General features: G+C 39.1%; 1 protein-coding gene across 2 annotated transcripts in view; it reads right to left on the bottom strand.

The window, feature by feature from the left end:
- The window catches only part of MYO18B (myosin XVIIIB), an 810,748-nt gene that overhangs the window by 141,456 nt on the left and 641,605 nt on the right, over positions 1-27,687 (bottom strand). For both annotated transcript variants that reach the window (XM_089684120.1, XM_089684121.1), the window contains exons 39-40: positions 24,157-24,294; positions 12,449-12,634 (exon numbers count right to left, since the gene is read on the bottom strand). In XM_089684120.1, coding sequence (XP_089540246.1) covers positions 12,449-12,634; positions 24,157-24,294 — 324 coding nt within the window. The remainder of the gene's footprint in view (positions 1-12,448; positions 12,635-24,156; positions 24,295-27,687) is intronic.

Raw genomic sequence — 27,687 nt, 5'->3', positions numbered from 1 at the left:
TACTGCACATCGTTCCAGAAGACAAATTCCAAGAATGTTTCCGGAAGAGGCACAGTCATCTACAAAAGGGCATTGCTTCATAAGAGGACTACTTTGAAGGTGACAACAATTGCTAGTGTATAGGCAAGAAAACATTTTTGACAGCTTATTCCAGGAATTAAATTGTCACACCTCATATCTGTATCACACCACAATCTATAGGGGTGACATAAAACAAATCTTCTGCCTCACAATAAATGGTGGGAGTTACTTGCCCCAATGTCAGAAACTTAGGGCAACTTTGCATCCTTGCTTGTGTTCAGAACACATTAAGAGAATATTTAACACATCATTGAAAATTAAAGCATTTTTTTCACAGCCCATAATTATAACCTTTATACATTGAACATCTCATGGGGCCCCCACGTACCCCGGGCCCTCGGGCAGTGCCTGAGGTTCCAAATGGTCAATCTGCCCTGCTCAAGGCACCCCCATTCTAAAATGTAAAAAGCTATTCTAATATCTAATGCAGCAACACCCACACATGTAGGATGCCCATTGTTAGAGCAAATTTTGTTCTTCCAAAGCAAATACACTTTTGCACACTGTTACTGAAGAGTATTCCAATGTTTATCTTCTCCCTCCGTTTCAATCTATCACTCGCTAATTTGACCCCATTACTGACAGAGAGGGGCAGGGAAGGGTAAAACAAGGATGCCGTGCAGGCAACAGACATCCTCCATATCAACTGATGGCATCATTGACTGATAGAACGCCAGTGGCTAGAAGGTTATAATGGTGCACAATGAAAACCTGTGGCTTTGTGTAACTAAAAGGCAGGCTTGATCCACCTGCTGGCTTGTATACAATTTTTGGGCAATTTGTACGCATTTTGCTAAGGCACCCCTGAAGAAACTTCAAGGCACCCCGAGGCGTCTGCACACCCTGGTTGAAAAAGGCTGATCTAACATATATGGATAGTCACTAAAGAGGGAATCCACCAATGTATAAAATATGAAATCCTTTATAAAAGTATGGAAACAGCAGGCAAAGTTTATATTTGAATGGCAAAATGCTAACATAAACATTGCAGCAATAATTTAATATGTAGTAAAAATCTATCTTTTCCCTGACGAAACCTAGAAGTCACATGGCTGGCTTTAAAATAAGCTCAGCTACACGACTTTTTAGAAAGAATAAAATATGACACCTCAAAAGACAGCTAATCTAATTGCTCAAGGGGTCAAATAAAATATTTGGTTTGTATTAGCAGGCTATAGGACATGAAGTGCAGCAGAAATCAGTGGACTGTGAAACATAACTTGTTTGTGTGCTTCAGGGCCAAGTCTCAAGTTGATTGGTTGCCTCAGTCTCCAGCTGAGAAAGGATAAAACATGCAGCACAGGACAAAATTATGAGTTGCACGGAATATCCAGGAGGCAGCTTATAAATATAGTGCTGGAAAAATATGGTGCCTCAGAGAACACTACACCTCCCACACTATATTTTCATGTCAAGGGTCCACAGGTACGGATTCCTGAATTCTGAGAAGATATGCTCTGCTGAAATACATTTTACAAACTGCTGTCAAGCATAGGCTTATTAAATAAGTCATACAAGTGCAGGGCTCATGTACAATGTGTTGTAACTCATATAAACCAATGAGAAATCATACAGATTGGTTGTTCCGGTTTAGTGCATGGTGCAGATCGGCATTGCTATATCTAGTACAAAGTTGAAATCTCCCGAATAAGATTTAATTTTAGATTAAAAAGATGGATTCATATTAGATACTATTGGCTATTACTGTGCTTTACAAACTGTATTTCTAAAAAAAAAAGAGAAACAAAATGGTAGGTGCACCCTTTGATAGAACAGAATGGATATTTACCGCTAAGTTAGGCGGTAAGTACACTTTTCACTCTCTTGCAGAGCTAAGCTGGCCATACACTAATAGAATTTTGTTAGAAATGTTCATTCAAAATTCTATTAGTAGAGTCAAATCAACATTCTTTTTCAACTACAGTGACAAGTAAATTGAAGGAGCAGAACAGAATTTTTTTTATCACACAAACAAATTTCAAATAGTGAATGTGGTTTTCTTTCAGGAAAGTCCATTCACTCCAAAATCGAATGTTAAATGCAAACTTTTTTGAGGTACTTCCAAATAACAGTCTTGGAATGTACCATGAGTAATCTACTAGTGTATGCTTTAGCAAAAGTTTTAGGTGTGTCACATAGTGTTCCCCCCAGCTGGACCCCTCTGTTCCTGCCATTGGCCACTACTTCACTATAGAATTCGGCAACAATGGGAGGTACACAGCACCCAAAAAAGGGACGCACTATCCAGAACACTCATAAGTCTAAACTGGTAGTGCTTCCCATTCACACACTTTGGAGAGATTTTCTCTCACATTCTGCTGCATGTACAGGAAAGGATGTGAAGAGAAATCTTCTCTATGGAGCATGGATAACTTTAGACAAACTTTGTGTGATGATCTTTAGGCAGATGGCGTGCACATTTTCTGGTAGTTTCTGGCCTTGCCCTTTTATGCCAAGCATATAAGAACCGCCCATCTTGTTTTCCCCTCCTTTTTGTTTTTTATTGTTATTCTACCCTGCTGCAAACTGGAAGGAATTAAACTTTATTGAAGATCCATTTTTTTTTGTATTTCAATGTTTTTATTAATTTATAAACAGTTTAAGACAGGAGCAACAAAACACTCCCACGCAGGGGCTATCAATTGCACATAAGAAGATCCATTTTAACCTGGGTGCAGACTTCATTGTGATTACTCTGAGTAAGATATAACACCGACATTCTAATTGAGCTGACCGGTCTATCCTGGAACATTGTAATACTTAATCCCGAAAGGAAGAAACTTTAGTTGTACATGCATGGCAGTCTGGAACTATTCAGCCAATTAGCCTTCATTTGTGTGCCAATTAAATTAATACTCTTGGCCTAACTATCATTTAATTATTAAAGTCTTCCAATGGAACACATTTTCCTGTGCTTGCAGCACTCAAGTAATGAGGAAACTGAAATTTTCAGATATCATCTGCTCATGTGAAATTATTTAAAATGTTTCAGTGTGATGCCTGCTGTGCCTCTGCATATTTTCCATGGCATCATTTTTATAACCCTACATAAAATCTTAATAAATATGTACATACACACTTAAAATATAAATCACAGTCATCTAAACTGTCACGGAATACTCAATGGAACATGGCATTGGTGTGCATGTGGAAAACCAATTTACTTAGAACACTAATATATTTAAAGTTATCTTTTTTTCAAAAACAATATGGAAGTATTGTATAATTTATTTGTGACTACAATTTTAACAAATGTCATTGGCAATGTTCTTTTATATTACAGTAAACTTACAAAACCAAGTACGGTATCACTTCACTTGTCATGCACTTTGCCTAAACAAGATTTAATTTTGTGGAAAAAAACCATATGAAGGCCCTAATGGAATGCAGCCTTTGTTGTAGACCCACTGTGGGTCTAGTGGCCAGAACATGGGCTAATCAATCTGTAGCCATAAGGGACTTTGCTCCGATCTGTACTATCTGCTCCACAAACCTGCATCTTTAAAAGAAAAGCAGCACTGATTCTGGCCCATATGGCACCACTTCTCTATTGCAGTACCAGCCCAGATGCTAATCAAATAATGAAACTACACAATGCTACCTGATGGAGCAAGATAAGAGAGGTGCTGCCGACCATCAGTAAGCTGTGTGGGACACGAAGCTATGTAAGTATACATACATGAAACCACACGTACCATCACAGAGAATTTTTACCCAAAAATTGGTTATGAATGCTTAGTAATCACTAGAGTTGCACCGATACCGATATTGGTGCCAATACTAAGCATACGCACTTGTGCAAATGCTCCGATACCTTAAACTGATACCTTTGTGGTGCGGCTTGAGCCCATACAAAATGAATGGGCTCAAATTGCACTGCAAAGAATTGCATGTGATTTGAATAGGAATGTGGTGCAATTCCTGTCCAAAGCACATGCATTTTCCTTGTGGGTGTGGTGCGATTTGCAATGTGATTTGAGCCATTAATTTTTTATGGCTCAAATTGCACTGTTAATTGCACCGCACCCACGGGGAAACTGCATGTGATTTGGACAGGGATTGCATTGCATGCCTGTTTAAATCATATGCAATTCTTTGCAGTGCAATTTGAGCCCATTCACTTTGTATGGGCTCAAATTTCACCACAAAGGTATCGGCTATCTGTATTGATGAGCACAAGTATCAGTACTCGTACTCCCCCATAAAGAAAACAGTACTGGAGCAACCTTAGTAATTACTTATATAGAAGACAATATATTTGATAGGAAACTTTTAACTCATCAACATGCAGTTAGAATTTAAATCTATCATGATGCTTTTTATATACAGCATAATTTAGCAAAAAACTGTAACCTACTAAAAAGCTCACATAATAATACAGACAATCAGCACACGAAGAATGCTTAGCGATATATGTATTAGGGATTATCTCATTACCCAGACAATAAAAAAATCCAGTGATTACACAGTCTGTAACATGCTCTGTGGACAAGGGAGAGAATTCTGTGACTGATCAGACTCTCCCCCATTCAAAGATCATGTTATAGACAGTGTATTTCAGGGGTATTGAATTAAAATTCAAGGAGGTCCGGCCACTAAAATTTTCTTCTGGCTGAGGTCTGAAGAGGGTGTGCCCATCAGTGTTTCCCCTTACATTAGGTGTCGCCATCAGAGTACAACTTTACATCATGCATTCCCATAACATCAGGTGTGCCCATCAGAGTGCTCTTTTACATCAGTTGTCCCCATCAGAGTCCCCCTTTACATCAGGTGTCCCCATCACGTTTCCACCTTACATCAGGTATTCCCATCAGATTGCCCCCTTACACTCAAAGTACCCCTTTCTATCATATTTTCCCATCAGAGTGCCCCTTTACAACATATTCCCCATCAGAGTTCCCCTTTCCATCACATGTGCCCATCAGAGTGCCTATTTGTGTCCCCTTAACATAAAATGTTCCCATCAGAGTCCCCCTTAACATAAAATTTGCTCATCAGAGTGTCCTTTAACATAAAATGTGCTCATCAGAGTGCCCCTTAACATAAAATGTGCTCATCAGAGTGCCCAGTAACATAAAATAAGGGGCATGCTGATGGGCACATTTTATATTAAGGGGCACTCTGATGGATACATTTTATGTTAAGGGCCACTCTGATGGGCACATTCTATGTTGTGCCGATCAGAGTGCACCTTTACATTAAATGGCCCGACCAGGCCATTCTTTGCTATACGGCACTGCGCTAGTTTAACCGCTTCCATACAGAGCACTTTTACCCCCTTCCTGCCCAGGCCATTTTTCAGGTTTCAGCGCTCTCACACCTTGAATGACAATTGCGCGGTCATACAACATTATACCCAAACTAAAATTTTATCATTTTCTTCACACAACTAGAGCTTTCTTTGGTTGCATTTAATCACTGCTGGGGGTTTTATTTTTTGCTAAATTAACAAACAAAGACCAAAAATGTTGAAAAAAACCCACATTTTTCTTTGTTTCTGTTATAAAAGTTTGCAAATAAATAATTGTTCTTCATAAATTTAGGACAAGATGTATTCTGCTACATGTCTTTGGTGAAAATAACCTAAATTAGTATTTATTATTTAGTCTGTAGGAAAGTTATAGAGTTTACAAACTATGGTATAGATCTGAATATTGATCAATTCTGAAGTACTGATGGCCAATCTAATTTCTTGAGGTCCAAGAATGGCAGAACAGTACAGATATCCCCTAAATGACCCCTTTATGCAAAGTAGACAGTCCGACGTATTTTATTTTATTTTTTTGTCATAATTTTTCAGAAATGAAGAAATAAAAAAAATGATTTTCACTATTTTTTTTTACATACTGTCACCTGTGCAGTACATCATATAACTGGCATGGCGGTGATCAGGGACACTGACTGGTGACAGTACGAAAAAAAAATTATTGATAATTTTTTTTTTTTAAAAGATCCCAATAAGTGAATATTAATTGGTTTTCATTTCGAGTCTACAAACGACTGTATTTAAATTGGATTTTTTTTTTGTTTTTTAATAGTAGTAGTGGCGGCGATCAGTGACTTATAGCAGAAATATGATAATGCAGCAAGCAATATGACACTGGATAACAGACACTAACATCATCAGTGACACTAATGCAGTGATCAGAACTAATAATATGCACTGTCATTGTACAGTGGGTAGGAAAGGGTTAAAATCTGAAGCAATCAAAGGGTTGACTGTATGCCTAGCAAGTGTTAGTGTATTACCTGCATGCTGTTTTTACTAAGGGATGTGATGGTTTTTATTCCCTGCTTTGCAGGAAGAAAAAAAACTGACACACCCTGCTGTCAGTAGAGAGCTCTGTGTTCTTTACAAATACAGATCTCTCTCCTGTCACTCGCTCCGCCAATTGGTGGCTGATCGATATGTAAGGGAGCCAGTGAGAGCATGCGCATGCCCCTACCCAGATATAAACAATCACGTATACATACATGGTTGTGCGTACCTGGCCCGTACTGTTGCAGTAAAACTACACTGCACAGTCAAAAAGTGGTTAACTTTAATACTCATTACATCATTTATCTGATTACTTATAAGATCCATTAGTGTCAATATATAAGTTGAAACTACTAGAAGGCTGCGGGTCTGCCTCCATAACCATTTATATAATATTTTTAAAAAGCATGCAACCAATGTTGCAAAATATTTTAATGAGGTCCATGGAGTTGGCTGTGTGGCCTTACAGATTCAAGGCCAAGGTGATACTTTTTATTGTAGTATAAGAGGGATGTTTTATAGATTTTTCACTTACAGACGAGGATTCAAGTAGGTTTGAATTATGAGTGAGAACTCACTTGTTTCGATGGGTGAGAATGTGGCATGTTTTTGGCCTTTCTTTGGCTTCTGGATGTGAGTGACTCCCGCCATAAATACTATGTGCAGCTCTTATGTGTACCTTTGTTTCATTGATTGGACAAGTGCAGCACCCTCATCATTATAACATACAGTATATGCACATTGTTTATAGTTTGATTATTTTTAGTATCAAGGACATGCTGATGCTTGATGATGAGAGAAGCTACTGTATGTGTGTTAATAAACAATGCTTTTTTGTGTTTTATCACTTTGTTATTTTGTTACAAAAAGTTCTGCTGGTGGTTGGTATATCAGGTGGCCTTATCAGGTGACCTAGCAGGTTAGGAGTAAGCATTCTATGTAGTGTGAAATGCGTCAGACCTGTCTGCTCTCTATCCCTCTGTTTGTTGAGCTGATTTTAGAAGATTTATAATAAAGATGGCTTTTTACTGAGGATCAAAGGAGTACAGCTATCCAGATTTTGTTTGTTTAAAAAAGTTCTGTGTATACTCACGGGAGAGTTTTGTGGTTTTCACCTGAGCGGTCTGCTGCTGGTTGGTATATCAGGTGGCCTGCTCAGGTGACCCAAAAGGTTATAAATAAGCACTCTTTCTAGCATGAAATGTGTCAACCCTGTCTGCTCTCTATCCCTCTATTTGTTGAGGTGTTTTTAGAAGATTTAGAAAGATGTTTTTTTTTTTACTGAGGATCAAAGGAGTGCAACTGTCTGAATTTTGTTTGTCTACCTACCTTTATTTTACAGGCACCACTCTAGATGAAGGAGCATAGTAGACAGATTTGGACAGCAGCCTTGTCAGTCTCGGAGGAGGGAAGTGTTAGAATTACTAGCAGATTTAAATACACTAACAAATTAAAGCTGATTTCCAGCTAATACTTTATAATCAGTTACAACAAACAGTTTTTTTTCCTTTTGAAAGAAAGGTTTTATGTAAACAAATAAAAGCTGATCAGTTGAAGCACCTTTGCCAGTGTTAAATGGTCTGTCTCATCCCTGTAACTGCAAAAGAGCTTTTCTGTTGAAAATCAACAGACTTACTGGCCAGATCAGCAGACTATATAGATCAGCAGATGAAAATAGAAGAAAGAAAGCTTAAAAAAGAAAACTAATGCAGACATCGCATTTAAGAAATGGTAGGCTTCATTATAATAAATGTTTGCTTTTTGATTTATTATTGCATTAAGGCTAGGTTCACATGCATGAAATGTGTGTAAATTGCATATACTCCGGTACCCACAAGCAAAACATGCTGCTTTTTATCAGATGCATGGGGTTCCCTTATTTTTAAATGGCACTCCCACGCACCTGAAAACACAGCATGTTTTTGAGTGTGGGAAATGTCATGGTGCAAAAGCACTACTTGATTTCAATGCGGTTGCAATTTTCCAAAGGGGCAGAAACTTTTTTTCCTGTGCTTCCTGCAGGTACAGCAACCCATTCAAATGAATAAGCTGCTATGCTCATGCAAACATGAGCCTCATCAGCTGCCCATTTGTGAACCTAGTCTAAAGCAGACTTAAAGCTGACGTTTAGTGATTGTTTAAAAATCAGCGCAAGGGACAGTACTTACATGAAAGGAGAGCACTCTATAACTAAAAGATGAGCAGGTGAATGGAAGGTTGGCATTGGTTTTATTGCAGGAACTGACATGCTTGAAGTGGGGGAGGGGTAGGCATAGTTGGCACTTCTGATGAGTACCTGTGACATGGGCTGCCACTCATATTAAAGAACCAGAAGATCACAGTTGTGTGTGTGTGGGGGGGGGGGGTATCTAGAGAGCAGAGGACTGAAGATTTCAAGGAACAGAGCAGCCAACAGCACATAAGACACTCTTTATACTGTAAGTGCTGTCCCTGGTGCTGATTGTTTTTTAAAATTGCTAAACTTTAACTTTAATCCACTATTATGTCTCCGTGACTAAATTATTTTTTAGCAGACTTAAAGCTGAAGTTTAGTGATTTTTTTTAAAAATCAGCTCAAGGGACAGTACTTACATAAAAGGAGAGGACTCTATAAATGGAAGATAAGCAGGTGAATGGAAGGTTAGCATTGGTTTTATTGCAGGAACTGACATGCTTAAGGGGGGGGGGGGGTAGGCATAGTTGGCACTTCTGATGAGTACCTGTGACATGAGCTGCCACTCATATTAAAGAAACAGAAGATAACAGTTGTGTGTGTGGGGGGGGGGATCTAGAGAGCAGAGGACTGAAGATTTCAAGGAACAGAGCAGCCAACAGCACATGGAACACTCTTTATACTGTAAGTGCTGTCCCTGGTGCTGTCCCTGGTGCTGATTTTTTTTTTTTAAATTGCTAAACTTTAACTTTAATCCAATATTATGTCTCCGTGACTAAATTATTTTTTAGATGACCCTGGGAAACCTAGTTATATAAAGAGTGTGCTGTATTCATTAGGGAGGAAAATCAGCTAATGTTTCCTAAACTATAATAAAAACAGTCTGATCAGCATGAGGTAGTAATTACCATATCAGGTTGCTCTAATAACACAGAAAAAAGAATAGCAAGATGCACTCACTGTTCAGCTACATAAAACATATAAAAGGAATGGCTATATATCCCAGCTTCACACTTTGATGTTATTGTCTTTGCGGTAAATGTAAAATGATGGTTGTCACATGGTCTATTTTCAGCTTAACTCCTGACACACTGTGTTTTTTTTTGTCACTAAATAGACACAAACTGCTTGGCAGTAGCAAAATATGTTTGACTGCTTTATTTTATCGCTTCATTGGATGCAAATTAAACACTTTGAAAAGGAAATTTCAACATCCAATGAGAAAAGAAACAACGCAAAAGAAATATATATTTAGCAAGCACATTTGCTGCAATATGTCAGGTATATGTCCATGGAATAGTGTAATACAGGGAATACTCTGCTATCAGTCATAAAATGTTAATGTAGCCCCCCTTTGTTTCATGGCTTCATTTCTTTCTAACTTAGGGCAGCCACTGGCATCTGATGGAGCGAATAAGAACAATTTCCTTTTTCTAAACTATATGTTGGCCCAGGAGATTTGCTTTATGAGCTAATACCAGCATCCAGCGTTTAATACGCTGGCCTGACAGCAATCAGTTATTACAAGGAATAGTGTTCCAAATCGAGGTAATAAAAAGAAGTCAGATTGAGTTAAGGCCAGCTTCCCACTGGAGGAAATGCAAACAGGATCTTTGATGCAATCATACCAGCATTTAACACCACAAATGCTGAAGGGTGCACAGTTCATGGCAGAGTGTATCTCCTTAGCTCGCTGTTTTCCATGTTGCTGGAATTAGATTCTTAGATTTCAGCCCTCTGGGACATGAAGCAATATGTCTGTTTCTTCTATATAAAAAATAAAAAAAACCCATTGCTCTACAACACTAGTGCTAGATTTGCTGGTACACTTGTTCATATATCATTTCTACGTTATTTTTCTTTTTTTAAAAAAAATAGTTTTTCAGGCAAATTGTGTACAATGTTTTCCAGATACCAGTGCCCTACTGGCCTTATTTAGGAGTTCTTATTCCCAAGCACTATATTTCAATGGTAGCTGGTGGCAACCAATCAGAGTTTACTCTTTCAAAGTCAGACTGGTAATAGACAGATTATGGGTTTTTGATAAAGTTAGTACATTTCTAAATTGGCATGTAAGAGTATGAACTCTGTGTTGAACAAATCTGTTTGAGCACATTGTTGTTTTGGTATTTAGTTTTTTGGGTTTTTTTCCTTCATGCTTTCTGTAAAATGGGTTCAATCAATTGGTTGCCTCACAGAGAAGTAACTGTAAAAGGTAAAATGGCTCAAGTGTTGTGGGTTTCCAAAATGACAGCTTCTGCAGCTAATAGCTGGGCACCATGTATGTGCTCAGTATACTGATAGAAGCAAATGCTGAAAATAGCTCAGTATTTAGCTATAGTGGATATAAAAAGTCTACAAGCCCCTTTAAAATGTCAGGTTTCTGTGATGTAAAAAACTGTTACAAAGATAAATCATTTCAGACTTTTTTCCACCTTTAATGTAACCTATAAACTGTACAACTTATTTGAACAACAAACTGAAATCTTTTAGGTGGAGGGAAGTAAAAATAAAAAACTAAAGTAATATGGTTGCATAACTGGGGATGTGCAGTAGCTGTGTTCAGAATTAAGCAATCACATTCAAAATCATATTAAATAAGAGTCAGTACACACCTGCCATCATTTCAAGTGCCTCTGATTAACCCCAAATAAAGTTCAGCTCTTCTAGTAGGTCTTTCCTGACATTTTCTTAGTCACATCCTACAGCAAAAGCCATGGTCCACAGAGAGCTTCCAAAGCATCAGCGGGATCTCATTGTTAAAAGGTATCAGTCAGGAGAAGGGTACAAAAGAAATTCCAAGGCATTAGATATACCATGGAACACAGTGAAGACAGTCATCATCAAGTGGAGAAAAAATGGTGCAACAGTGACATTACCAAGAACTGGATGTCCCTCCAAAATTGATGAAAAGACGAGAAGAAAGTGGTCTGGGAGGCTGCCACATTCTGAAATGATTTATCTTTGTCTAATTTTTTTTACATCACAGAAACCTGACATTTTAACAGGGGTGTGTAGACTTTTTATATCCACTGTACAAGATAATATACTGTACACAAGATATATTAACTTCACTTTAGATTAATATTTGGACTTCAGTGGCTCAGGTAGAATATTCCCATATCGCACGTCCCTGGTGATTGCCTAAAGTAAATGCGTTCTGTAGCAACTACCAGCTGAAAACTGGCATCAACATGATTTAAAGCATATATTGCCAGCACACCATGGCTCTTGAAAATAATATCCAACTGTTTATTAAAATGATCGCATCACAGAGATGAAAGTGTAAAATTTCGGAACCTCACAGAACCACTTTGTCAGGCATCTGATTATTGTACTTCAGTGTGGAACCAGGGTACCAATTTTCAGCACAGCAAGGTGGAAGTAGATGTTTTTAGGCATTTTGGTACTATACAACTGACACATCTAATAAAACCTTAAAGCATATCAAAATCAAGGAACAAAAATTTAATAAATTGCAGATTACCAGTCTTTTATATGTGGTGGATGCATTTGTTTTCTTTTTTTTCAGTTTCACTTTTGCTCACTCACTATAGTATATTTATGGAGAAGCAACATTGTGACCCAAGGACATGACTTCACAACAACACCTCCCTTCTTTTGCATAACATAGGGAGAGGTGTTTTGTAGTCCACAGAGATAACTAATAAGGTAGAGAGAACAGAAATTTACCATCTTACAAGATTTTTGGCATGATCAACAGGCTTTTTTTTCCCTTATTGAACAGATATAACAAATAAATGTATATCTATTAGACCAAAAGGGAGAAAATAAAAAATGTAATTGTTAGGATACAAGTACATGCACTTTAAAGTATATATAAACCCTAAATGAACATTGAAGAACAGCTGAATGTTGCAGAGCATCTACTTTGGAAATATCTGTATATGACGGGATAAAAGATAGGAGCTTACCAGTTCTACGCGTCTCCGACTAGACTCCATCTCTCTCTGCATCAACTCATTCATCTCTGCCTTCATTTCCTCCATGCGGATCTGATAATACTTAGCATTTTCTTTCTCTCGAGCCTCAGAGTCTGCTGCCTTTTCCAACTCTTCACCCATTTTCATCACACTGTCTCTCAGCCTCAGAATCAGCACCTGGATACACAAGACAACACAGTCAATAAATATGAGCATCCTAAATATTACTCTTACCAAAATTTTATTTGTTTTGACAGTCACATTTTTATTGCCGTATGTCTTGTTGGGATTTTATCTTACTCCCTGTACTGGGGAGAACACCGTAAGTAAAGGAACACAACCAGAGAGAGCAGTAAAAACTGACAGGGATTCTACCTCCTACCAAATATGGCTGAAGACTAAAACAGCTGAAACACAGAAATATATTTAGAAAGTCAGAGCTAATAAGAATTTATCATCGTATCATACTGTATGTGTTAGGAAATAGTGCTGAGCTGAACATATTTGGGTTTGGTTCAGGGAGGGTTCATCAAACTTTACAGAAGTTTGGTTGGCAAATTTGAACCCCGCTGAAGTCAATGGGAGATGAATCCAAGACATCAGTGATGGCCATTTTCTAGGGATTCAACACTGCCAAATCCATTTGGAAAGCAGCAGCAGTAATAATAATGCTTAAAGTAAAACAGTAAACATGAAAAAATAACAGACGTATACAAAGAAAAGGATACCACTTAAATTGCAGGTAAATGACAGCTTCCTGACACTTCTTTCTGTTTGTAAAAAAAAGCAGCTGGGGCTTCCCTTCACCTATTCCAGACTCCTAGCCTAGCTGAAGGGCTAGCATATATGTTACTGGGAACTCCATGCAGAAAAAAAAGTGGGGAATTCCCCCCAAAACCTTTTTCAGATTGTTATCTGAGCATGTGGCCTGGGAAGCTAGGAAAGAGGGGAGGCCACATGCCTTCAACATAGGGCAAGTTACCTTGTCAGGGGGGACCATTCTGGCACAGCACCTTGTCCCCATTTTGAGGAGGACAAAGGACCCTGGGCTGGTGGTTGTGGGGGGCTGTTTGTGGGGGACTTATTGAAATCTAAAAGCCCCCTTTTAAAAATAAGGGGGCACCCAGATACTGGCCTCCCATGTGAATGAATAAATGGTACATAATACTCCTACTCAAGCACAAAAGAGTTAAATTATCAATCACTATAATATGTGCGGCTTGCATTTTCTTCTGAGGATGGTATGTTTCTAAGTCATATGGGAGTCTTTTTATGTTAAAAAAAATAGTTATTCATTAAGCAAAACTGAAAGCACAACCATTGTGTGCAAATTAAACAGCTGTTCTTAGTGTAGCCAAATTCTGGACTATAATAGCGTGTATAAGGAAGCATTTTTTTTCTAATTATTTTTCTTTTCACTGAAATGTTGATGTTGTGCTGTCCAGTTATCCTCCAGCCAGCACGGGGAGAATCAGAGTTAGGTGAGTCTATAAACATTAATGCAGAGCACTGGGAATCTTGGGAGGTGTAGTCAATAGTGATGGCCATGTAAAAAACAACTCTGTTCCAACACCACAAATACAAACATGCTCTTGGGAACAGGAGGGGGCAAAAGAAGCTTAAATAAAATTGCCATGGAAAATCCCGCTCTCTTGGTGTTACAGAAGTCCAGGCAGATGTATCTATTGGATCCTTGTCTGCAGGGAGGCTGAGCTGGTCGGGTTCAGCATCATCCACAAGTGTGAGCATAAGTCGTTCAGCAGCCTAGGCAGCATCATAGCTTGCTTCCGCATTGCTGATAGAAGAACTGAGCATCCACCGGGTCCATTGCTACAGACCGCTGGATGCCAGCTTCATCAGAGTTGAGCTTAGGGGGCCACTTCCCCCGTTAAAATTACTTTTTACATTAGCACCTTGCTGTTAGTGCCACACTACAACCTCCTTAAGCTTGAGCCATAAGAATACTGAACTGCCACAGCAGCTGACTGTCGCCACAAGCACAATATTAAAATAGGCCAGCATCTAGTACACTTCATTGCCTGCAGGTTTCTAAAGGAACTTTTATCAAGTGCAGCAATGTTCTTGAAGTGCCCCAATGATAGCCGTCAGAAAAGCCATATTAGAGCCTGCCCCTCTCAGTTATCATCCGGCATCTTCCCTGGTATCACCACTTAGTCCCATTAGTTTTATCATCTATATATGGTATGTGCCTACCCGATCAGCTTAGGCCACACATAACCGCCATCAGTGCACGTTAGCTGTATAGCACTATTTGTTGGTAGCTCAGATCACATTTACTGTTCCTGGTGGAACTTCAAGTAGTTTTGTTACTGTTTATACTGATCTGAAGGCTAAACTCTTATCTGACATTTTGCCTGTAAATACTTGGTATGTCATTTCATATCAATACTATGTTTGAATCATCTTATGTTTGCCTGGTTAACAAATGAATCAATTTACAATATATCTAATTACTTTCACTATTTGATTTGGTGCCTGTTTCTCTGATATAAGATTATCTCTGACTGAATTCAACTATTTGAGTCAAAAAGGTTGAGGTTCTTGAGAAGGTTGAGGCAAAAGAAAGAGAGGGCTCATTCTATCCAGAGGCTCTTGTGGCAGTAGTGCTACATGAGGATGGCACAGATTCAATTGTTCTTTGAATATTTTCTTTTCTGGTTGAATATTCATAGGCTTTTGTTTTAGGCTATTCTTATCTTCTGTAGTAAAATATTAGTAGAAAGGAGACATCCATCTTTGCTTCTGTGTAATAAAACATGTAGCAGAAAACAGTTATTGTAAAGCTGCAATCACTCAGGGTAAAAATGGAGAGATTTAAAAATATTGAAGGTATGCGATTGTGACACTTATTTGCAATAGTACAATCATTAGCACAACATGTATATGTTCTTTATCTGACTTTATTTATAAAAAACTGGCAGATGAGCACAGACATGGGCATAGTAGCGCGTGAGAGCGCATGTGCACTAGTGCATACAGGCGCTCGTCTGTCACTAATGCTGGCATCAAACAGGCTATTTAAACAGGCTGCAGTATTGCTTCATTGCTGTTTGGTCTACAGCTTCTATATGCTTGTTCCTGATTCCTGTGTTTGACTTCTGATACTGACCCAGCTTTCTCCTGACCTCCGTTTGTGTGCTACCTGCCCTGACCTTGGCTTCTCTTTGGACTCTGCTCCTGCCTCTGGTCTGATTGATCTGCCGCTGCTAAATTGGTATGTGACCCAACTATTCTGCTGTCTGCCATCTATGCTGATTTACCCAACCATTACCGACCTGGCTCGTCTGTCTCTGCACACTACTCATCCAGACTGCCACAGTTCTTCAGTCCAGCAAGTTCACATCTGGTTCCTGCTACCTGCTGCATACCCACAGTCTGCTTCCAGCCAAGCTCCATGCCCGCTCATCAGCCATCAGCCTGTCCTGCTGCTACATCTACCTGCTGAGTGCTGCCACCACACAGACTGATTACAGGCACTCATACCTCACCATGCTCCCATGGCTGAAGTTCCACTATGAGTGGGCCCCTGAGCTGGAGCTAAATGAGAGACTTTCCTCTTCACAGCACATTCACTATCCAGGTATGTGACACCTGTGATGGTGAATATATAATTGAGGATTCAGGCTTGAATTGCAGATGGTCCTCCTCACCAGCACAGGTAATCAGATACATATACATACTTCTAGAAACTGGCTCCTTACTCACACTGTTCCTTGACATTTGGGGCAGAAAGCCTGGAAACCTTGTATGCAATTGATACATAGTTACTTTATCTCCCAAAGTTAGCAGATGGCAGTCACTGCTTTACTGATTACTGTTGTTACTTCTGTATTGACTACAGGCCCCCATGTGAATGAGCAAGTGGTACATAATACCCCTACTCAGGTACAAAAAAGTAAACAGTAAATAAAGACACCATTCTTGGTGAAGTTTTTTCTTTGGGGATGTTGGTGTGCATTCTTCATCATGTTTGACCTGGATTTACATAGCTGCATGATGTGATTGAGGATAGATGTACATAGTGGAATACTTTTTTTCAAAGGACATGTCAAAGTATGCCTGGGTCTTTATTTACTAATTAAAATTTTTGGGGGTGACTAACCAGGGGTACTATGTACTCCTTGCTCATCCACGTGGGTGGGGGGGCTGTATCTGGTAGCCCACCTATTTTTAAAGGGGGCTTCCAGATTCAGATTAGCCCCCCTCGCCCACAGATACCTTCAACCACCAGACAAGGGATTTGAGGAAGAGGCCTTTGACTTCATCAACATGGGGACAAGGTGCATTGCCAGAGTTCAAAACCCACAGGGCATCCTAATGGTTAGCAGTTTCACCTTGCAGCACTAAGGTCATCAATTGGAACACCAACCACAACACTAACTACATGGAATTTGTTCTCCCTATTACATTACAGGTTTCCCCTGTGTACTTTGTTTCCCTCCCATACCCCTAGACTAGCTGGAAGGTTAATTGGCCCTACAATGTGAGTTAGGGAGCTTTGATCCTTTAAGCTCCTTTAAGGCAGGGACTGATGTGAATGTGCAATATATATGCAAAGCTCTGCTATTGGGGCTACATAAATACTTGTAATTGCTAAATTATATATATATATATATATATATATATATATATATATATATATATGTATATAATGTCTTGAAACATATATTATTATTAGAGTTTATAGGCAATACTTATTTTATCTTATGTATACTTTGTACATTTGTCTGTTCTAATAGTATTGTGACATATACTATATTATACGATATTTCCTTTATTTTCTTTACTAAAGTAAAGTAAGTCTTACTATACAAGGACATCTCTTCTGCCCTTTATCACCATAGGAATTCTGTGTTTGGTGCAGCTTTCAGATTCTTTGCAAACATATTATTATTAATTAATAAAGTGGGATTACAGCTTCATCATTATTTTTATAAATGATACATAACTCACAGGAAAATGACACTGATGTAAAACAGAATCAGGCTACAGATAGGTTTGCCAATAGACCTGCACTGTCACAATATTCCATTAACAATTTACACTTTCAATTTTGTACCTCATAAGCTGTCTTTCTGACACCGGATATTAATACTGTCTTCTAAACTTCCCTGATTTACATAAGCACTTGCTCTCTTTTCCCCTTGACCTAATCAAATTCATTTCACTCATCCTTCGTAGCAATCCTAATTTCCTAAACTCCTTCTGCCATCTTTAAAAGAATTATTCACAAGCCTACCTGAAAAATTGTCTGCTTGACCGTGATGCTCCTTGAACTCCGCACTAATTCATTTTCATTATAGCTACCTGGCAATACCCCTTAGTATCTAAATATTTGACATTTACATATTCAATGAAGAAATTTGATTATCACAGCTGTTTGTGTATTTAAAGAACAAACCAATTAAGAAACAAACAGCAGTCAACCCAGAATTATGGGGTGCATCACATGCATGTCAATCAAAAAGCCCAGGAGATCCATTCTTTTTAGAAATCTCCTGTTAGTCTATCATAGCGCAGAGCTAATGCCAATACTGGGCTATATGCCCCATGTCACCTGATATTGAGTCAGATGTAGCTTTAGGCTCAGGTGTGCTAATAAAATAGACGTCCTTAAAATATTAGCTCTGTTGTTTTACTGTGCATGAGAGAGAAATCCACCCAAAACTGATACAGTTATTTATTTTGGGAGAAATGTACCTGCTTTAATATAGACTCTTGCAATGCTGGTGCTTTTACTTTTCTCTACCAAAATAAAAATATTGCTTTTAGGAAGATTTTGTTTAAACAAATGTACAAAATTAATATTTTACATTAATGATATGAAGCTTTTTTTTTCATCTGCTTTGTGATTGCCTTAGATATCCTTTTGTTTCCATTCTGTAACTATTACCTTCAGCCAAGTTGGTTTTAGCAATAAAGCATTTAAATAGTTACAATGGACTATATTTACATTAAATGTACTGCTTTATTAATTACTATCTACTACTACTATATTGGCTACTCCTGAGTCCATGACAGTTCTTTAGACATTGATGTGGGCTAAAAAACATATGCATGTTATGCTGGTGCTTGTACCACTGAACATTTAGAGGTAAGTTCCACAATCACATACCTGCAATACTTTTAAAGTTTTGTATTTTTAAGCTCTGCATATTAACCTTGAGGGATTATAATTTACAGTAGGGATTACAGTATATACAATAATGCGATCATGAATTCTGTGTTGGAAATGCTTGCTTATGTTTCAACCACAGATACATTTCCATGGAGGTAGTATAATGCTTAGGCTTCACTCCATGAATGCATCAAAATTTTAGATCTGGCTTTAAACCGATTACATGCAGTTCATAGAAAATGATTATAGAAAATTATTATGAGGATAAACAGGGTCTGCAACTTTCTGGGATGGAAAAAATAAATACCTTTTAGCAACAAAACGGTTAGGCAAATGACCAGGCTGCAAAAGCTAGGAAAGAACTTTCTGCAAAATTTGACTATCAAAAGACACATTTTTGGGCATTGACAAGTTACACCATCAGCAAAAAGGGACACTAAATATTTAAAATTAAAAATAAAATGTGTTGGCCATAGGAACCAAATTACATTAGGTTTCTGGGGTCAGATGATATGAAACATTAGACTTCCATATACTAGATTAATACATTTACATTATACAAGTGTTTGAAATAAACAACATAGGAAATTTGCAGGGCAGAGCCAACACTTGATAGAAAATAAATATTCTAGCAAATTGTACAAAAGAACTGACAACCTGGGGGGTACTAGAACTGTGCTTTCCACTGTAACATCACTGTCACCAGGATATAGGATATTACAGAAGCTTCAATGTAGAAGAGCATGTCCAGATTGAATGTAAAAATGTTGGAACATGCCACCTCTCTATAGTTGTATATCTGGCACAATAGTTCGGTTTTAAAAGACAATATCACATAGCATGCTGCTGCTCTGAGAAGGCATCACTTGTTAAATAATTGATGCTACACATTTTCCATTTGGCACTATCAGTAAAAATATAGTCCTTTTTACAAAGTGGAATCTGATACTTTTACTCTCTGGCTTGCACATTTAATAATGAAATAGATTTTCAATATAGGACACCACACAGATGAGTGAAGTGTGTATAATGAGAGCAAACAGAAATCAGGAAGCTTAAAAAAAATAGACTGGAACAATGATGTAGCATCGTTATTAAAACTAGTAACGTCGTACTGGTGTTGTCTTATTTATTTGTGTATTTGGCTCACCTTTATTTAAATTTTATACAATAATCCATAATTTTGGCTTCTATATATATTCCTACAATCACGTTTATGGTTCAATTTCATGGAATTTATTCAACAGGACTTTTACATTTGTGACTTGATTAATGCAAAAGGTGATTGGCAAGTCATCTGCTTGCTTATATCTCTTAGGAGTTCAGATAACTAGAACTCATGTTTTCATGCTGCCTTGACAAAGCCAGATGATGAAATCATGCTTCCCAGGTGGATACTCAATAATGTATAATTAACAAATATATTGGAAATGCAGCAATAAGACATCATTATTATGCACTTGAGAGAGACATTATTGATGGTTAGTCTTGCCCCCAGAATCTTCAAACAAAATTGAAAAAAGAACCCTCTGGTATTACAAGCTTAACCCCTTTCATGCCATTTGTATAAGGGTTGAGGATAGCAAACATTAACCATTTGCCCGCCGCCTTATAGTAGAAGTACTGCTACACAGTGGCAGGGCTGCGCAAACTCACGTATATATATATATATATATATATATACAGTTGTGACCAAAATTATTCAACCCCCACTGAAATTGAGTGTTTTGGCCAGTTTGACATTGCTTTTGATCATTCAGTCATCTTGCTTACATTTACATTAAAGAGGCACTTGTAGGTCAGACAAATATAACATAACAGTTATAATGAAATAACCACAAATGTCTTTTCTGTGCTCACAGCATTATCAGTTTTATTCAACCCCCAAGTGACATTCAATCTTAGTACTTAGTACAGCATCCTTTTACAGTTATAACAGCTTTTAAACGTGAAGCATAGCTTGACACAAGTGTCTTGCAGCGATCTACGGGTATCTTCGCCCATTCTTCATGGGCAAAGGCCTCCAGTTCAGTCACATTCTTAGGCTTGCGCACTGCAACTGCTTTCTTTAAGTCCCACCAGAGGTTCTCAATCGGATTTAAGTCTGGTGACTGCGATGGCCACTCCAAAATGTTCCAGCCTTTCCTCTGCAACCATGCTCTAGTGGACTTGGAGGTATGCTTGGGATCATTGTCCTGTTGAAAGGTCCAACGTCTCCCAAGCCTCAGGTGTGTGACGGACTGCATCACGTTTCCATCCAATATCTCCTGGTACTGAAGAGAATTCATGGTACCTTGCACACGCTGAAGCTTCCCTGTACCTGCAGAAGCAAAACAGCCCCAAAGCATGATTGACCCTCCACCATGCTTCACAGTAGGCAAGGTGTTCTTTTCATCATAGGCCTTGTTCTTCCTCCTCCAAACATAGCGTTGATCCATGGGCCCAAACAGTTCTAATTTTGTTTCATCAGTCCACAGAACACTATCCCACAACTTTTGTGGTTTGTCCACATGGCTTTTGGCATACTGCAGTCGACTCTTCTTATTCTTTGGAGACAGCAAGGGGGTACGCCTGGGAGTTCTGGCACGGAGGCCTTCATTACGCAGTGTGCGTCTTATTGTCTGGGCTGAAACTTCTGTACCCACATCTGACAAATCTTTTCTCAGTTCCTCAGCAGTCACACGGGGACTTCTCTCCACTCTACGCTTCAGGTAGCGCACAGCAGTCGAAGTCAGCATCTTCTTTCTGCCACGACCAGGTAGCGTTTCAACAGTGCCCTTTGCCTTGAATTTGCGAATGATGCTTCCTAAGGTGTCTCTTGGTATGTTTAACATCTTTGCAATCTTCTTATAGCCATTGCCCTTCCTGTGAAGAGAAATCACCTCTTCTCTTGTCTTCCTGGACCATTCTCTTGCCTTCACCATGTTTGTAACCACACCAGTAAATGTCTAGAAGGAGCTGAGTATCACAGTCATTTTAAAGCTGCCTAATTGGTGCTTATTATGCTTGATTGCTGCTCGGTGACATCCACAGGTGTTTTCAATACCTGATGGAAAGCACCTGTATGAACCTCTGTTCTTCAGAGTGGTAGTCTTTAAGGGGTTGAATAATTGTGGCAATGAAGAAACCACATAAGAACCATTTACTACTGTATTACATAAACAATTGATGTCATTTTAGTTGCATTTGGGTAGTTACAACGTCCTTGTAGGATTTGATTCTGAATACAATTCCAAATGTACACTATAGTCCCTAAACCCCTTTACAGCATTGGGGGTTGAATAATTTTGGTCACAACTGTATATATATATATATACATGATTTGCATTTACAGGTAGGGGTGTGCACACATGCCGCTCTACTCGCACCGCCATTGGTGGCTAGGGATGTCAATCATCGAGTTCCCCACTGGCACCCAGCGATTGTCGGGCAAAGCTGACAGGGGAGAGACCTGTGTGTAAACAACACAGGTCTCTCTCCTGTCAGCAAGGACATGCTGCTTTGTATTTCTCTGCTGTGCAGAGAAATGCAAAGCAGCATGTCTCCCTAGTAAAACACACACACAGCACATAATGTAAAACAGCACACAGTTAACATTCTGATTGCCCCAGATGTTAACCCCTTCCTGCCCAGTGTCATTAGTATAGTGCCAGTGCGTTTTATTAGCACTGATCACGGTATTAGTGTCATTGGGATGTCACTGGCAGTTAATCAGTTCCCATCCAGTGTCAGAATGCCCGCTGCAGTCTTGCTATAAGTCGCTGATCGCTCCCATTACTAGTATAGAAAAAATAAATTCCAGTGTAAATACCGCCATTTGTATATGCTATACCTTTCACGTATACCAATTAATTTACATTTATTGGGATTTTTTTTTAGCAAAGACATGTAGCAGAATACATTTTGGCCTAAATTTATGAAGAGATAGTTTTACTGAATATGTTTTATAGCAAAAAGTCGAAAAGATTGTTTTTTTCTTCAAAATTGTCTTTTTTTGTTTATAGCGCAAAAAATAAAAACCGCAGAGGTGATCAAATACCACAGAAAGAAATCTCTATAAAAAGGACATTTCATTTATGTACAGCGTTGCATGACCGCACAATTTTCAGTTAAAGTAACGCAACGCCGTATCGAAAAAAAATTGGCCTGGTCAGGAAGGGGGGTAAATCCTCTGGAGGGCAAGTTGTTAGAGCTGTCAAAGGTGACTTTTCCAATCCCCAAATGAATCAGGCAGGTGCCAAGAGCTGCATGATTTTCACCTGCTAGCCACAGTAATTAACACACAGTACTTTAAACACTCTCCCATCTCCACATAAAGGAGAGGGATCAGGCCACACTCTCACTGGAGGCATTAAGTACTGCCCACTTGGAGGTACGGAACTGTCCAATCATTGTAGGTAATGCTTGAAATCAAGTAGTTTGTTTGTTATTATTAGGCTGGTTGAGGGATTTGACAATAAGAAAGTGTTCCATACTTTGTTTCTACAGTTGCCCATTCAGTGCTGTTCATCAAAGTACAGTTTTGCACAAGGTGCTAGGAAAAGTAAAGCCAGCCTTGTACTCATGTGCTCACTGGTAGGGATAAGCAGATAATTTTATCAAATTTGATTTTGCTGCAGTTGATTTGCTGTGAAAATAGCCTTTAAGGCAAGCAGAGCACAGCACTTCTAGCACAGAGACTCCACTGTTTTGTGATATTACTTTATTGATAAAGGTATGTAATTGCCAGGGCAGCACTGACAATGTGGTAATATGACTTATTTGTAGAAAAAAAAAAAATACTGTTAAAGTGAACTTTAAGGTTATCTCTAAGGTTAGGGTTGCCATTAAGGATTATGCTTATAATTTCTTTGGCACAAGAACATGCCAAGGATATGCATGGAGAGGAGAAAAGACCACTTATTGATCGTTTTTTTAAGTCTTCACAGGCAGTACAGAAAGGACATAACAGCTCCTACACTGGACAGAGAACAGTAAAACCTTACTTCTTTCTTCAACATGCCAAGGATACCTGGATTGGATTGGGTTGCCTCCAATTCTCAATTAAATTTTTGCTATGCTAAAACTTATAATTTCCCTCTTTCCTACTCACTGGAGCTGAACAGGTACTGTAAAACATAATTGATGGGGCCACTCCACATAATACATATTGATGGAAAATAAATGGTGTAGGCTGTGGGTAATTTTTTGCGCTCACGGCATGGGTTAAATGTGTTTCTCATGGCATATCTTTTAGCACTGAGATACATTTTTAATTGAAGAAAAAAGGTGAATTTTGCATTCTGAAGAGAAACGTGTACAATTATATGTGTCAAAGTGCCCCTCTGAACTTCAACAGTAACACAGAGTAGTTATTCTGGAGTGTTGGTAAAAGCTTGGGGTGAAAAGTCACTTGTCTATGAAACAAAGTACACATATCCAGCTATCCATCTTGCTAGTTATACTTTCAATGAGCTTTGCATCTACAAGGTTCAGTTTATGAATAACAATGTTTTCTTTTACTTCAGTTCAAATAAACAGGGAGAAAATATGAGAGTAGAATACGGTCAACTCTACTTACTTCAAACCTTTTAATCTGAGCTCTCTGAAACTCCAGCTTGTTTTCCAAATCACAGATCACAGCTTCTTGCCGGCTTACGATTGAACGCTCCACCATAGACTGCTCCAAATAGTCAATGCGGCTCTGTGCCACCTGCAGCTGTGTCAACCCAAAATACATTAATAAGTTAATGAGTGCAGTCAGACTTGATAATGTCATGTCTAAATAAGTCCCTACCATTCTCTTTTTACTCTCTGATTTATCGGTAAACATAGAGTTTCTAAACCAATACCAATGTAACATATAATCATATGCATTTTAAAACGGTTGAAAGCATTATCTAAAAAAAACCATTAGGTTCCTTTTTAACCTGTTATATAAAATAATATCTGCAATCTGAAAAGTTGATGCAAGCAACAGCCATATTTTTCTTTCCTCTGGAAATGGATGTGAGGTTTATTGTTCTCTAGTTGTGTCACAGCAGTAGAGCATTCCTCTATAAAAGTGACAGACTGAGGCAAACAATTTATAAAGTAGCATAGTTTATGACCACAACACTATTTATGAAGGTAGTTGGAGAATTAGCAGAGCAAAGAAAATAATGCAGCATATTCAATTACTCACAATTATAGGGTATTAAATTCATGGACATCTTTTAGCACATTTAATAGAATAAAGAATAAAGAATACGTTTGAGTATTAAACTAATCAGGGTAAAGCAGCACACAACTGGGCATAATTGAGAAGACAACATTTGCCACCATCAAAAAAAACATAGAATAAAAAAAAACCATGACTGGCTAAATATGAACTCAGATGAGCTCCAACCTCCACCTGAATTTGAAGACACTGTAATGGTAGGGAGTGAGATAGTGGATTTTGTACTGGACAAGTACTCTTAGAATTCCTTTTTTGACCGTAGTCCAAAGCATGCATACTTCCTTTGCATGTTTTTCTTTTATATTACTACTGCTATACTTGCTAGGTCAAAGCCATAAACCCTACTGTTTATTTCCATGATGCAACTGCTACTGCAGCATTTTTCTTTGACAGCAAATTATATTATAAAATATTATTTGGCATCCATAAATTTGTGTAAACCAATGTGTCACCTTTGGGTGGTTCCTCCAATGCATCCCTCTGTGCCGACAATGGTTTGGGTTACCTAAGGTGTAGAATCTAAGAATTGCCTAATCTTTACCAAGGACCTTCAGAAGTTGCTAGGGTTTCTCCACAAAACAAATAAGTGCCAGTTCACATATATGTGGATTGGATGTCATTTGAACCGCATTCAATCCAGATGAAATGTGAAATAACACTACTTCTTATGATGCCTGTTCACATATGTCCGGTACACTAGCAGTGCGGACTCAGTTCGGATTGAAAAAAAGTAATGTATGATTTCTGAGCAGTGCTGTCAGGTTCAGGTGCTGATTACAGGCTATTAACTTTGATGTCGCTCCATTTCCTCAAATTGAACCTTTCCAAAACCGAGCTCCTAGTTTTCCCCCCAGCCTGCGCCCCCCCCCATCCTCTCCATCACGAACAACAACGCCACCATCAATCCCACCCCGCAAGCCAAAGTCCTAGGTGTCACCCTAGACTCAAACCTGTCCTTCCAACCCCATGTCCAATCGCTGGCAAATTCATGCAGGCTCCACCTCCGCAACATCTCCAAGATACGTACGTTCCTAACCCCAGAAATTACTAAACAACTCGCTCACTCCCTTATTATCTCACGCCTGGACTACTGCAACTCCCTTCTCACCGGCCTACCCCAACACAGACTATCCCTGCTTCAGTCTATCCTGAACTCAGCGGCCAGACTCACCCACCTTACCAACCGCTCCCATTCTGCCACCCCCCCTCTGTCATTCCCTCCACTGGCTTCCGATTGCCCAATGCATTAAATTCAAACTACTAACATTGACATACAAAGCCATTCATAATGCTGCCCCAAACTACCTCACCGACCTGATACCCAAATACCACCCAACCCGTACTCTTTGCTCCTCACAAGACCTCCTACTTTCTAGCTCCCTGGTCTCCTCCTCCCACGCCCGACTGCAGGACTTCTCCAGGACTCCCCCCATCCTCTGGAACTCTCTACCCCAATCCATCAGACTGTCACCTACCCTCCTCACCTTCAGGCGCACTCTGAAAACCCATCTCTTCAAGGAAGCCTACCCCACCCTCACCTAACAGCCGATCTCCTCCACTCCTCCTACCACTCCATCCCCCACAGCCACTTCCTCCTGTACCACTATCCCCTCCCTCCTAGATTGTAAGTTTGAAAGAGCAGGGCCCTTGAACCCCTCGTGTAATGGTTTTGTTACTGTACTGTCTCATGTACTGTCCCCCACTATAATGTACAGCGCTGAGCAAACTTTTTGGCGCTATATAAATACTGTATAATAATAATAGGAACCGTTTCTAAACTGCATATGTGTGAACAGGATAAAATCCTGACCTGAAACTGTCCTGAACCTGATGTAAACCTGACCGGGAAAACAGCTAAACAACTACTGTGTCAATTTCCCGTGAAACCTGAGCCTCAATCCGCACAACTCTAAAGGCTCTTTCACACAAACACTTCATGGGGTCTGCCTGCCCGTTTTTCAGGCGGACCCGATCGGAACCTCCATTCTCCTCTATCGAGCAGTGGGTGTAAACAGATATGTGTCTGTTTATACCCACTGACATCCAATCTGATCTGCCAAAAAGGGATGGATGGAGATCCAATTCCCCTTCCATCCGCCAGATTGGAGCAGATGAAAACAGACAGGCGGCCCATTTTCATCCGACCACCCATTGAGGAGACCAAGCTGCCCTGTGCCAGCTCTGCAGCAGATGAGCAGACACAGAGCTGTCATCCGCTTCCTCAGCGGGAATCAGCAGAGAGGTCCCCCGCTGAGCAAGCGGACTCGCTAAACTGGTCTGCCCCGTGTGAAAGAACCCTAACAGGTTGTGTCCTTCAGTTTTCAGCCCACTGTCAATGTTAACTAGGTTAAGTGTATATGTGACTACACTCCAATTGCTATAGGAGTATTTACAGATACACAGCTATACATACAGTATATACAGCTATAACGAAGGGTTACATGATATTTTACAAAGTACACACAATACCATATTTACAGTATAATGTACAGTAAAATTATGCAGTTAGTTTACCTCTCAGTTTTAGGTCTGGTTATACTGAGTGTTCTTTTGTCCCATGATGAAGAGCAAGTACAGCCTGGTAACAATTCATTATATCTCCCTTTCCTTTCTGTGCACTGGCTAATATAATGCTCCCTAATTGGTCAGAACACCTAATAAATATATAGAGGGTGCATCCTGCCTGAAGGATTCAAATAAGGCTGCTGGTGACACCCATATGAGATGTGAGAATCAATGGCCAGACCTTTGAAGTAGAACAATATTTACAGTAACACCAACTGGGAAGATAGAAGTGGTACAATGGAGAAATATATTCATATCTAACTAACATATTCTTAACTACAATATTATGTATATCTGTTAACTGAGACTTCACAAAAACTCAAACTT

The sequence above is a fragment of the Staurois parvus genome, unplaced genomic scaffold (assembly GCF_062004578.1).
Source record: "Staurois parvus isolate SC_StPar_1 unplaced genomic scaffold, SC_StPar_1.0 ptg000336l, whole genome shotgun sequence".
NCBI classification, from domain to species: Eukaryota; Metazoa; Chordata; class Amphibia; order Anura; family Ranidae; genus Staurois; species Staurois parvus.
Note: the sequence above shows the minus strand (reverse complement) of the source record. Positions and strands in the feature narration are given on the sequence as shown.